This window comes from Oncorhynchus mykiss, chromosome 10 (genome assembly GCF_057628025.1).
Source record: "Oncorhynchus mykiss isolate SJ-2025 chromosome 10, ASM5762802v1, whole genome shotgun sequence".
NCBI classification, from domain to species: Eukaryota; Metazoa; Chordata; class Actinopteri; order Salmoniformes; family Salmonidae; genus Oncorhynchus; species Oncorhynchus mykiss.
Genome location: NC_143031.1, coordinates 49,530,532 through 49,542,465, shown reverse-complemented (window position 1 = coordinate 49,542,465; position 11,934 = coordinate 49,530,532). Strand labels below are relative to the sequence as shown.

The window sequence follows — 11,934 nt, the reverse complement described above, 5'->3', positions numbered from 1 at the left end:
AAAGTATCTTCAGAAGTCACATAATTAGTTAGATTGCACACTGGTGGACTTTATTTAAGTGTCACATGATCTCAGTATATATACACCTGTTCTGAAAGGCCCCCGAGTCTGCAACACCACTAAGCAAGGGGCACCACCAAGCAAGCGGCACCATAAAGACCAAGGAGCTCTCCAAACAGGTCAGGGACAAAGTTGTGGAGAAATACAGATCAGGGTTGGGCTATAAAAAAATATCAGAAAATGTGAACATCCCACGGAGCACCATTAAATCCATAATTAAAAATGGAAAGAATATGGCAAAACAACAAACCTGTCAAGAGAGGGCCGCCCACCAAAACTCATGGACCAGGCAAGGAGGGCATTAATCAGAGAGGCAACAAAGAGACCAAAGATTACCCTGAAGGAGCTGCAAAGCTCCACAGCTGAGATCGGAGTATCTGTCCATAGGACCACTTTAAGCCGTACACTCCACGAGCTGTGCTTTATGGAAGAGTGGCCAGAAAAGAATAAAAGAAGCAAACGTTTGGTTTTTGCCAAAAGGCATGTGGGAGACTCCCCAAACATATGGAAGAAGGCACTCTGGTCAGATGAAAATAAAATTGAGCTTTTTGGCCATCAAGGAAAACGTCTGGCGCAAACCCAACACCTCTCATCACCCCGAGAACACCATCCCCACAGCGAAGCATGGTGGTGGCAGCATTATGCTGAGGATGTTTTTCATAGGCAGGGACTAGGAAACTGGTCAGAATTGAAGGAATGATGGATCGTGACAAGCTTATAGAGACAAACCCTAAGAGACTTGCAGCTGTAATTGTGCAGTGAATAGTTATGCACGCTCAAGTTTTCAGTTTTTTGTGTCTTATTTCTTGTTTGTGTCACAATAAAAAATATTTAGCATCTTCAGAGTGGTAGGCATGTTGTATGAATCAGATGGTACACCCCCCCCCCCCCCAAAAAAAAAAACACCAGGTTGTAAGGCAACAAAATAGGAAAAATGCCATTGGGGGTGAATACTTTCGCAAGCCACTGTATCTGAGGCAATGTCAATGATGTCCATGACTGCAGTATGTAGACAACTACATAATGTTGATAATTGTGGAATGGGGACTGTGCTCCATTTTATGTTCCCTGGCCTGAAGATGGAGAACATGTTGATCATGGCCTATCAGGAGAATTTATGAAAATATTCCCACAGTCTAGTCTCCATGTTGTGTTGTAGAGGGAATGTGAAAGGGTTTCGAGATACATATAGCCTACATACTTGCTGTACATTGCAAACATAGCTATTGTTGGTATTTATTACAAAAGTTACAGCGAGTTGCTTTGTCACTTTTCACAGATCAAAATGTTATAATTTATAACACACTGATTGTTACAAAGGACTGGGTTCGTTCATTACATGTTATTTTAGTGACATAAAAACACAAGTCATCTGTTACAAGTTGCTTACTCTTTTGGGGACCATTTCAGTACATTCTCAAGTGCCGAATTAGTTAAATGACTTCTCTTAGCTGAATTAGTTAAATCAGTGGCTTCAAAACTGTGGGGCGGTCGGCAGAGGGGGAGGGGGCATGTCAGCTAACATTTTTGTGTTAGGGGGCCCTGAGTGAAAAAATTTGGGGACTCCTCACAGCTGTATCAGTTAAATGGCTCCTCCTCACAGACGTAGAAATATACTGAACAAAAATATTAAAGCAACATGCATCAATTTCAGTAATTTTACTGAGTTACCGTTCATATAAGGAAAATAGTCAATTGAAATAAATTAATTAGGTCCTAATCTATGGATTTCACATGACTGGGCAGGGGCGCAGCCATGGGTGGGCCTGGGTGGTTATAGGCCCACCCACTTGGGAGCCATGTCCAGCCAATCAGAATGAGTTTTCCCCCACAAAAGTGCTTTATTAAAGACAGAAATAATCCTGAGTGTCATCACCTGTCCAAGGGGTTGATCTCAGACAATCCCGCAGGTGAAGAAGCCGAATGTGGATGTCCTGGGCTGGCGTGGTTACACGTGGTCTGCGGTTGTAAGGCCGTTTGGACGTACTGCAAAATTCTCTAAAACCACATTGGAGATGGCTTATGGTAGAGAAATTAACATTAAATTATCTGGCAACAACTCTGGTGGACATTCCTGCATTCAGCATGCCAATTGCACGCTCCTTCAAAACTTGAGACATCTGTGGCACTGTGTTGTGTGACAAAACTGCACATTGTAGAGGTGCACCTGTGTAATGATCATGCTGTTTAATCTGCTTCTTGATATGTGACATCTGTCAGGTGGGTGGATTATCAAATGTGTGTTTTTTTTTGGGGGGGGGGGGGGGGGAATAAGCTTTTTGTGCAAATATCAAATTTCTGGGATCTTTTATTTCAGCTCATGAAACATGGGACCAACAGTTTACATGTTGTGTTTATATTATTGTTGAGTATAGAATACCATTTGGTCAGTGTCCTCTCTGCCACACCTTCTTCTCTATTCCGGCCCATGTGGACAATGGTTGTGGTCAGGTCAGCCTTCATTTCTGCTCTATTTCACCATACAGTTACAGTACATTGCAGTTTGGCACCAGTGCTAGTGACACCAGCTTTGTCAGTTCCACTCCTCTGACCTCATGTGGTTGGGTATGCACTGGCAGACGTAGTGGCTGTAGTAGAAGCCAGTTGGACAGTTCTTGTGTGGCTTTCTGCAGGGCAGCCGGTAACAGCTTGGTGGAGGGGAAGAGAAACCGATAGAACAGTTGGTTTTACGCAATGTACTGTAGCTTCAACTCAACTGTGACCCACTTGCATGACCCTGTGTGTGTAAGCTAGTTGTGTGTGTGATCTCGGACCAATCCCCATTGTCTCATTGATAAAACATGCTCTAACTCTTTCCGCTGTTTGGATAGAACATAAAACATTATTTTTAATCTCTCGCAAGAGGGGAATTCTGTGCTTTCTGGAACGTCTGGTTTCTACATTCCAAAGAAATGTGGCAGGTGCCTTGCCTCGCTTATCCAGATTCATTGTAAAGGGACGTAAACAGGATATGAATTCTCACGCTGGAGTAGTTCTTCACATGAATGTCTTGTCATTATCCGGAAGTGTGAAATAGTTATTCAAATATTATCATTACGTTTGAACAGATTCCCCTGAAATACATATTGCTCATGATACCGATACAGTATCTGGATTCAGACTTCACACTGAGTTTGAGTTCCCTCTATTTAATTCCTCTCGGTCTCCTCTTTAAGTGGAACAGGTTGTGTGTTGCTCTTGCCAAATTAAAAGAACCTGTAGCTATAGCAGTTATAGCTTTTGTACTATGTGTTCCCAAGTTGTCACACTTAGGTCAACCGCGTATTATTACTTTGACCCGCATCATAGTTCTGGGAATAGTTTTCTAGAAATGGCAATGGGGATGTCCACCGGTGTCATGAGGCCTAATGAAATGTGAATTGTTTGTTCTTTCGCCCTTTTCTGTTGTGCGGTCTGTGTTTTTAGAGTCAATTGTTTTACCTGCAATTGTGTGCGTTGAACCTCTTGCCTTGCAGCAGGCAGGTGTGAGGACTCTCCCTGCACTGGCACAGGCACGTCTCTGGGTTGAGAGGCTGACTACGGGGGCACTCTGCCCGGCACACACAGCCACACAGATCTGGGTCCCAGCGTTGGTTGGGTGGGCAGGTCCCTGGGCCGGGCTGGTCCTCACAGAGACACTCACAGGACTCTTGGTCTAGACGCCAGCCTGGCCCACAGCTGGCCTCCGTCAGACCGTTCTGACACACACACTCACAGCTGTCCTCATCCAGGACTTTGTTGGGGCCACACAGCTCCAGCAAGGCTGACTCTAGGGGCTCTGCAACAGATGGTGGAGAGGAGAGAGGCTAGTTAGTGTCACTTCTTGACCTCTAGACAGACATGTGGTTTAGTACATTTCACTTCAATGCGGCGAGGCATTATATCATTCTCATTTACCAACTTCCTGACCTATGGGCTACAGTATCTCTCGGTGTTGGCAAACGGAAACGACTGTACTGGGTTTGTATGGGTACGGGCTAGTTTAACTTACCTAGCTCTCTCTCTGAGAAGGAGCTTGTGTCCATGGGAACACACAGGCAGCCGGTGGGGTCCCAGACCAGTCCTGTACTGCAGGGAACATCTGGCGGGGAACACCTGGAGAGGGAAGGAGGGACACACAGGCCAGGATCAGATCAGAGGTCTTGGCTTAGGGGGACTGCTACTCTCACAAAAGCATTCCTGTGAATGGGCTGGACACCATGGGCGGTCTGTGAGAGGGAACTGAATCCCCTGGCCCTCCTCCCTGCTGGCCTTGGCCTGGCAGACAGCCTACACACAGCCGTCTGGAGCAGTTAGGCTGGACACCGAAAGACGAGGAGAGAGCAGGGGGAAACATGGCCTCTTCTCCATGGCCTCAGTTCAAAAGCAAATGCACACGCAAAGCACTTGTGACGGAATAGCTGATAGTCTAGCTCATTCACTTGCATCGTCAGATACTGGTCCACATAAAATAGGATTAGATGGAATGGTTTAGTATCCTTGGCTTAGTCAGTCAGCTATATTATTACATTGCATTAAAACTGGACAATATTGTTTAATGTGAACCAAATACTGTATTCCTTAAAGGTCCAATGCAGCCATTTTTATCTCAATATCAAATATTTTCTGGGTAACAATTAAGTACCTTATTGTGATTGTTTTCAATTAAAATAGTTAAAAAATAAATAAATAAAAATTCTGGGAATGGTTACAGTTGGTGGCAAGGCTTCCGGCCCCATCGATGCGCACGCATAATTTTTGTGACGTTGTCAGCCAACCCGTCTATATAAAACACAGGAAAAACCCAATTTTTTTTGACTGCACTGGGCCTTTAATAATAATGAAGTGTGTGTGTGTGTGTGTGTGTGTGTGTGTGTGTGTGCGCACATTGTGTCTCGATCGGCAGCATCAGAGGTTACGTCTTAAAGTTGACTAGTCCTCACTACTCACTCACACGGTGAGGTGAGCTGCAGCGGCCCTCCTGATGACGGAGTGCAGGGGCCTCTTGGACAGACACTCACAGGACGTGTGGTTGACGAACGCCACCATCACCATAGAGCGGTCACGGTGAGACAACTCCACCAGCTGAGGCCACAGGGGGAAAGAACACGGTGTCAATGACTAACATTCAGATTCGGCATCTATTGAATACAATGTTGTTACTAAAGCTGTGCCATTGGTACAACGCGGGTATAAGAGCGACTTGATGTAAAGTGTTGCCCTGTACAGTAGCGTCATTTTAAAATGTCGGATGATATCTAGTTTGTCCTCCGCTGCTCACCGTCTTGTTGATGTAGATGTGGCTGGTGTTGGTGCAGTACAGACCCTCCTGGGGACAGCAGCCCCCACAGCGGTGCACAGACACACAGCGAGGCACGTAGAAGTGACTGGTGCTCTCCGGGTACTCCTTAGACACCTCCAGACACACCTCCCGAGGAGTACACATGGTACGCTGGATCTCCTCCAGAATGACTGGGGATGTATGGAGTGGCGTTAGCAAAGACAGGTTATCAGGGATGTATAATACAATATGCCGTTTAGCAGACGCTTTTATCCAAAGCGACTTGAGCGTGCGTACGTTTTACGTATGGGTAGTCCCAGCGGGAAACAAACCCATGGCGTTGCAAGCACCATGCTCTACCGACTGAGCCACACAGGACCACCAAGGTCTAGAGAATAATAACTAATCCAGACTAATGTGGAATAGAATCGTCGGGAACATTCTGTTATTGGCCATCTTCAGCCACACAGGTAATAATGTAGCTGCATTATTAGGCTATATTGCTGCGCTAATTGGTTGCAACCTCATTGACAGCGTCCCCCACCTACAAATTTGGTTGGATTTGTAAAGGGCAATTTCCTTTTGGAAAGCCCATCCCAATAACTTAACCACAGAACCACACTGCCACCCACTAAGCCACATTGTGTAAGAGTAATGTCCATGTTTTAAAAGATTGAATTCAACAAATCATTTCCTTTTCAGTGCAATTTCTGTTGTCGGATGATCACCGTAACAATGTGCAATTTGTCTAGGTAACAGAATATGAGGACAACAGACTGCAAATACTCAAAGAGAGGAGAATGAGAAAAGCTAACCCCTAATGATATTAACTTTTTAGACAACTTGGCGTCTGGCCAATAAACGTCTATTGTTATTGTCTGATGGAAGCACACAATAGGTGGCTTTGACTGTGTTTGCCCAGCTCTTTCATCTTGGGATGTCTCTTGTAAAGTATCATTGTTTAATGTCTTCTAATTCAATCTGATGTCCTACTTTCTGCCACTGGTCGATTGTCCAGCGTGACTGTTTGATTGTCCAGCGTGACTGTTTGATTGTCCAGCGTGACTGTTTGATTGTCCAGCGTGACTGTTTGATTGTCCAGCGTGACTGTTTGATTGTCCAGCGTGACTGTTTGATTGTCCAGCGTGACTGTTTGATTGTCCAGCGTGACTGTTTGATTGTCCAGCGTGACTGTTTGATTGTCCAGCGTGACTGTTTGATTGTCCAGCGTGACTGTTTCCTTTATAAGACTTTTAGTCACTGGACCTGACTGTTTGCTTAATTTTAGTCTGTGGGTCTGATGTCCTTTCTTTGAATTGTTTCTGGCATCATTTCATAGAGGTTGGGGCTGGTCAATGAAAGGCAATGGAGCAAGATCAACAGTTTTGTAATGTGCCCTTTTTACAACTTTCTCTCAATGGCATCTGGAGGTCTGTTGTGTAAATGGGTGAACTGAGGCCAGGCCACCTCCTATCATTGTCCTTTAGGTTATAAGGGTCCACTCAGCCTTAATCAGCTCTCCAGTAGGGCCTATATCTTCTGTGATGAGCTCCTGTGATCAGGAAGCAGACACAGCTAGTTTATACTAGAGCGCAGAGAGAGAACACTCAGTCTCTGATGAGTGGGGAGGGAAGAGTGAGGGGCCTCTTTAACTGTTAGGAAAACAAGAACAGGCTTTTCTCTCTCCTTTTTAACAACGACACACAGCTGTACTGCTCCCATCTGTGGGTTTGGGGGGGGGGGGGGGGGAGAAATGGGCTATCACGCTAGCAGTTCCCCCGTGTGAGATAGGCAGACAACGTTCTCTCTCAATTGGTGTTTGCTGTTGTTAGGGCCATTTGACCAAAGAGCCTTACCTTCAATGCTGCTGTCAGACTTGACCAGTGCCAGCTCCCTGGGCTTGCCCCAGGCCCAGATATCGTCTTCAGCATGGAGAGGAGGGGAGGTGCGCAAGGCTTTCCTACGTAGGCAGTGCTGCACCAGACTGTACTCTGGGTACAACAGCTCCACCAGCTCGTCCACATTGGAGACGGTGTCCAAACCACTAATACCTTCGCCAACCAGTGGGGCCTGATGAGGAATCGGGAAAATGAGCAATGAGAACATCAAATTCATATCTTTGATCTACCAAAATTCAGTTTATGTTGATCATCCACTGCAATATATTATGTAGAAAATACTATACAAAATGACATGGATGGGTATCTCAACATATAGAAAAAACATGTTTGTAATAAAGACCATTTGATAAGTCAGAACTAAGTTGTAATCTGTCACTACTACGATACGAACCCTAAGGGCGTCACTGTAACATTATCAGAGATCAACACCCACCAAGCAGCCTGGGTGCTACCTATCTTATGGAAACAAATGCTGTTATTTTTTTCCCCCCAGGTTGGTAATGCTAGACTGTCACTTCTGTCAGGGATGGAATGGAAACTGAGCCAGTATGGAGCACTGTGTCTGTCTGAGCCCAGGGAAAACAAAGCAACGCAATATCATATTTTTTTCCATTGAGATCAGCCAAGTTCTTTCCTAGCGATAAGGAACAAGGTTATTATGTCTGTTACAATCAAAGGTCTCCATTTTCAGATGAAAGCCTTGGGTTCACTATCAGACATTTTCAAATATACGTTATAGGTCCTTCAGAAAGTATTCACACCCCATGACTTTTTCCACGTGGTTGTTGTCACAGCCTGAATTGTCACTGGCCTACACACAATACCCCATAATGTCAAAGTGGAATAAGTTTTTTTTATCTAAAACATTTTTTTTATTTATTTTTTTTACAAGTGAATTAAAACCAAATGAAATGCTGAAATGTCTTGAGTCAATAAGTATTCAATCTCTTTGTCACGGCAAGCCTAAATAAGTCCAGGAGTAAACATGTGCTTAAGTCACATAATAAGTTGCATGGTCTCTGTGTGCAATAACGGTGTTTAACATGATTTTTGAATGACTACCTCACATACAAGTATCTGTTCCTCAGTCAAGCAGTACATTTCAAACACAGATTAACCACAAAGACATTGAAAATGCCTTTGAGCATGGTGAAGTTAATAATTACACTTTGGATGGTGTATCAATACACCCAGTCACTACAAAGACACAGGTGTCCTTCCTAACTCAGTTTCCGGAGAGGAAGGAAACCGCTCAGGGATTTCACCATGAGGCCAATGGTGACTTTAAAACAGTTACAGAGTTGAATGGCTGTGATTGGAGAAAACTGAGGATGAATCAACAACATTGTCGTTACTCCACACTACTAACCTAGATGACTGAGTGAAAAGAAGGAAGCATGTACAGATTAAAATATTCAAAAAAAATATGCATCCTGTTTGCCACAAGGTACTAAAGTAATGCTGCAAAAAAATGTTGCAAAGCAATGAACTTTTTTTGTCCTGAATACAAAGTGTAATGTTTGGGACAAATCCAATATAACACATTACTGAGTACCGCTCTCCATTTTCAAGCATAGTGGTGGCTGCATCATGTTATGGGTATGTGTGTAATCATTAAGGACAGGAGAGCTTTAAATGGAATGGAGTTAAGCACAGGCAAAATCCTAGAGGAAACCTGGTTTAGTCTGCTTTCCACCAGACACTGGGAGATGAATTCACCTTTCAGCAGGACAATAACCTAGAACACAAGGCCAAATCTACACTGGAGTTCCTTACCAAGAAGTCAGGGAATATTGGCCGAGTTACAGTTTTGACTTAAATCTACTTGAAAATCTATGGTAAGACCTGAAAATGGTTGTCTAGCAATGATGAACAACCAATAGGACAGAGCTTGAAGAATTTTTTTTAAAGAATAATGGGCAAATGTACAATCCAGGTGTGAAAGCTCTTAAAGCTATGCAAATGCTGCCAAATGTGCTTTCTACAAGGTATTGACTCAGGGGTGTGAATGCTTATGTAAATTAGATGGTTCTGTATTTCATTTTCAATACATTTGCAAAAAAATCTAAAAAATATATTTTCACTTAGTCATTACGGGGTACTGTGTGTAGATGGGTGAGAAAATGTTTTTTAAATACTTTTTGAATTCAGGCTGTAGCACAAAAAAATGTGCGATAAGTCAAGGGGCATGCATACTTTCTGAAGGCACTGTAGCTGCTTCTAATGTTGTTTAGGATTCACATTTTGAACGTGGCCTTTTATGTAAGCCGCTTGTGTGATTTCGGTTCCACTGGACTTGCAAATGTCACCCCTTGTGGCTGACTGTAAGCTCCTGCTCAGATCACACAACATGAGGTCATCCCCTTGGCAACATGAGGTCATGGCTGACCAATAGATAAACGGTGTATACCTCCCACACGATCGATCGCTCAGGGTGAGTGTTTATCATCACACACAACCCATTGTCAGTTTACCTCACAATTTAAACAAGGTAGCCAACTCAATTGTAACCATCCCTAGTCACTTTTGCTATTCAACCTCACTCGTCTCCTTTTGTCCAAATTGACAGTCCCTCTCTCTCCATTCAACCTTTTCAACGGCAGACGTCTGTCTAAGGGTATGGCCTACTACCCGCCTCAATAGTGGAAGTAGACAGGTACAACATGACTAACTCATTCACCTTTAATGATGCACAATGTAGCCACAAGGCGAGGAGGATGTTTTATTGCCCAACTAAAGACACACCCGCTGTAGTGAAAGCACTGACGAGTAACAAGGAAACCGCCTGTTTCTTTAAAAAAAAAACTATTGTGACAACTCATTTAGTCAACAAACTGATTTAGTCAATAACAGTAGTCTATTACCTTCACATGCCTATTTATTTCTGAACTGAAATCAGAGTTCCGAGCATAATGAAGGTTCATCGGGAAAGAGCCTCGTCTGGCCAATTCTTATCTGCACCGTACAATATGACACATCATCCAAAAGCAGCAGCGTGTTGTTTAGTTACTCACCTTTGTGTCCTCCTCACCCGGGTACTCATCATAGTCATAACCACGAGTGAGATTGGTGACATTGAGAATCCAAAGGACTAAAGATAATATCCACATGGTGTGTCTGGGATGAAAGGGGGAGCGGGAGGAGGACGAGGGGGAGATGATGAAGGATCAGCTAATGCCCCACAGTTGAACTCTCATCCCACAGAGCACAAGGATCTCCTCGTTCCTTAGCCAGGAACTGACCTTGAGATAAGATGAGCCCCGTAGAGTGCCTTTCAAACACAGCATTTTCCTCCAGGAAGTATTTTCTTTCACTTCGTACAGCATGTGAGACCACTTTCATTGTTTCATTCCAAGTATTTCCATCGCTACTCCCTTGAGTTTCCCTCTGAAGGCTTTGTATTTGGAATCAGATCCTTGTAGATGATCTTAATCAGAAAAGAGGTGTAGAGATTGAGAGGCCAGATTCCATAGGGGCTCCTGCAGGTCCAGATGGGGTGAGAGAGTGTAGGGTTGTGTCTGTCTCCAGTGAAGCCCGAGTACAGAGGAAGTGAGCGCAGACACATGTGACAGCAGGCAGGCTCCCTCGGCAGAGTGCCCTCCTTTCTCTCTCTCCCTTTCACTCTCTCTCTCTTTTGGGAGTAGCTGCCACCGCCTCTCCAGACTGGGAGTTAGTGTGTGTGTGAGCCTGTGTACCAGTGAGTACTGTTGTCTCTGACGCTTGGTGAGCACACTTTTTAAGGTGCTATATTTTCAATATCTACAGTAGAATCTCTTATTTTCAAATGCTCACTCTGTGTATTCCCCTGTAACATGCTGAGGCAATGTGCTTCTCCAGAAAGGTGTTCGTATCTGACTTGGCCTCATGTCTTATCACCATACCACCTGGCCTCCTGCTTTTCAGGGTGGTCTACTGTACTGCTCTGTAAAGAGGGGAGAAGCAGAAGCACTCATTCTATGATTCACTGCTATCAAAACATAACCTACCAAACGGCATGATCGCCCTTACTATGTGCTGTATGATTGTCTACTGTCCTCTTCGATCCTCCCATCGCTGACTGTCTACAGTAAACTTCAGATATGTCATGCCTGTCTTTGTAAATCCCTGACATGGGTGTCAATGTAGGCATGGTGGTTTAGTGAGTGAATAGTCAGTCCAACTGTACAGCAATGTTTATTTTCATGGATGATTGAGCAGCAGAAGGAGTTGTGGTCATTTGTAGCTAAGTTGGTATGACATAGTGCTTGTAAAGCCGGGGTAGAGGGTTCGATTCCTGGGACCACCCATATGTAAAAATGTACACATGCATTACTGTAAATTGCTTTGGATAAAATGATCTGCTAAATGGCATTTGTTTTTATTTTAGTAGTACAGATAGGGCTGTTTATGAGTTACTATGCTGTATGAAAGGATTTACACAAAGGGGTATTTCGGCTGTCCCGACAGAAGAATCCTTTTTGGTTCCAGGTAGAACCCCTTTGGGTTCCATGTAGAACCCTCTGTGGAAAGGGTTCTACCTGGAACAAAAAAATAGGTTTTACCTGTAACCAAAAGGGTTCTACCTGGAACCAATAAGGGTTCTTCAAAGGGTTCTCCTATGGGGACAGCCAAATAACCCTTTTAGGTTCTAGATAGCACCTTTTTTTCCCCGAAGAGTGTATTGATGCAATGGTCTTTAATCAATATCTGCAAAGCAATCTCATATCTTACTTG

The 11,934-nt window shown here is 44.0% G+C and overlaps 1 protein-coding gene across 2 annotated transcripts; it reads right to left on the bottom strand.

Moving 5' to 3' along the window:
* Positions 1 to 2,336: 2,336 nt before the first annotated feature.
* Positions 2,337 to 10,952, bottom strand: LOC110534180 (vascular endothelial growth factor C). 2 transcript variants are annotated; one of them, XR_016483774.1, is made up of 7 exons: positions 10,236 to 10,823; positions 7,177 to 7,390; positions 5,321 to 5,511; positions 4,990 to 5,124; positions 4,052 to 4,155; positions 3,502 to 3,838; positions 2,337 to 2,708 (listed from the first exon to the last, which is right to left on the bottom strand). XR_016483774.1 is itself a non-coding variant. In XM_021618898.3 (7 exons), exons 1-7 carry the CDS (start codon positions 10,329 to 10,331, stop codon positions 2,594 to 2,596), a joined length of 1,188 nt encoding a protein of 395 aa, XP_021474573.1. In that variant the 5' UTR covers positions 10,332 to 10,952; the 3' UTR covers positions 2,337 to 2,593. The 2 variants fall into 2 exon arrangements, 1 of the variants encoding a protein (XP_021474573.1); XM_021618898.3 differs by having other exon boundaries at positions 4,994 to 5,124; positions 10,236 to 10,952.
* Positions 10,953 to 11,934: the final 982 nt, after the last annotated feature.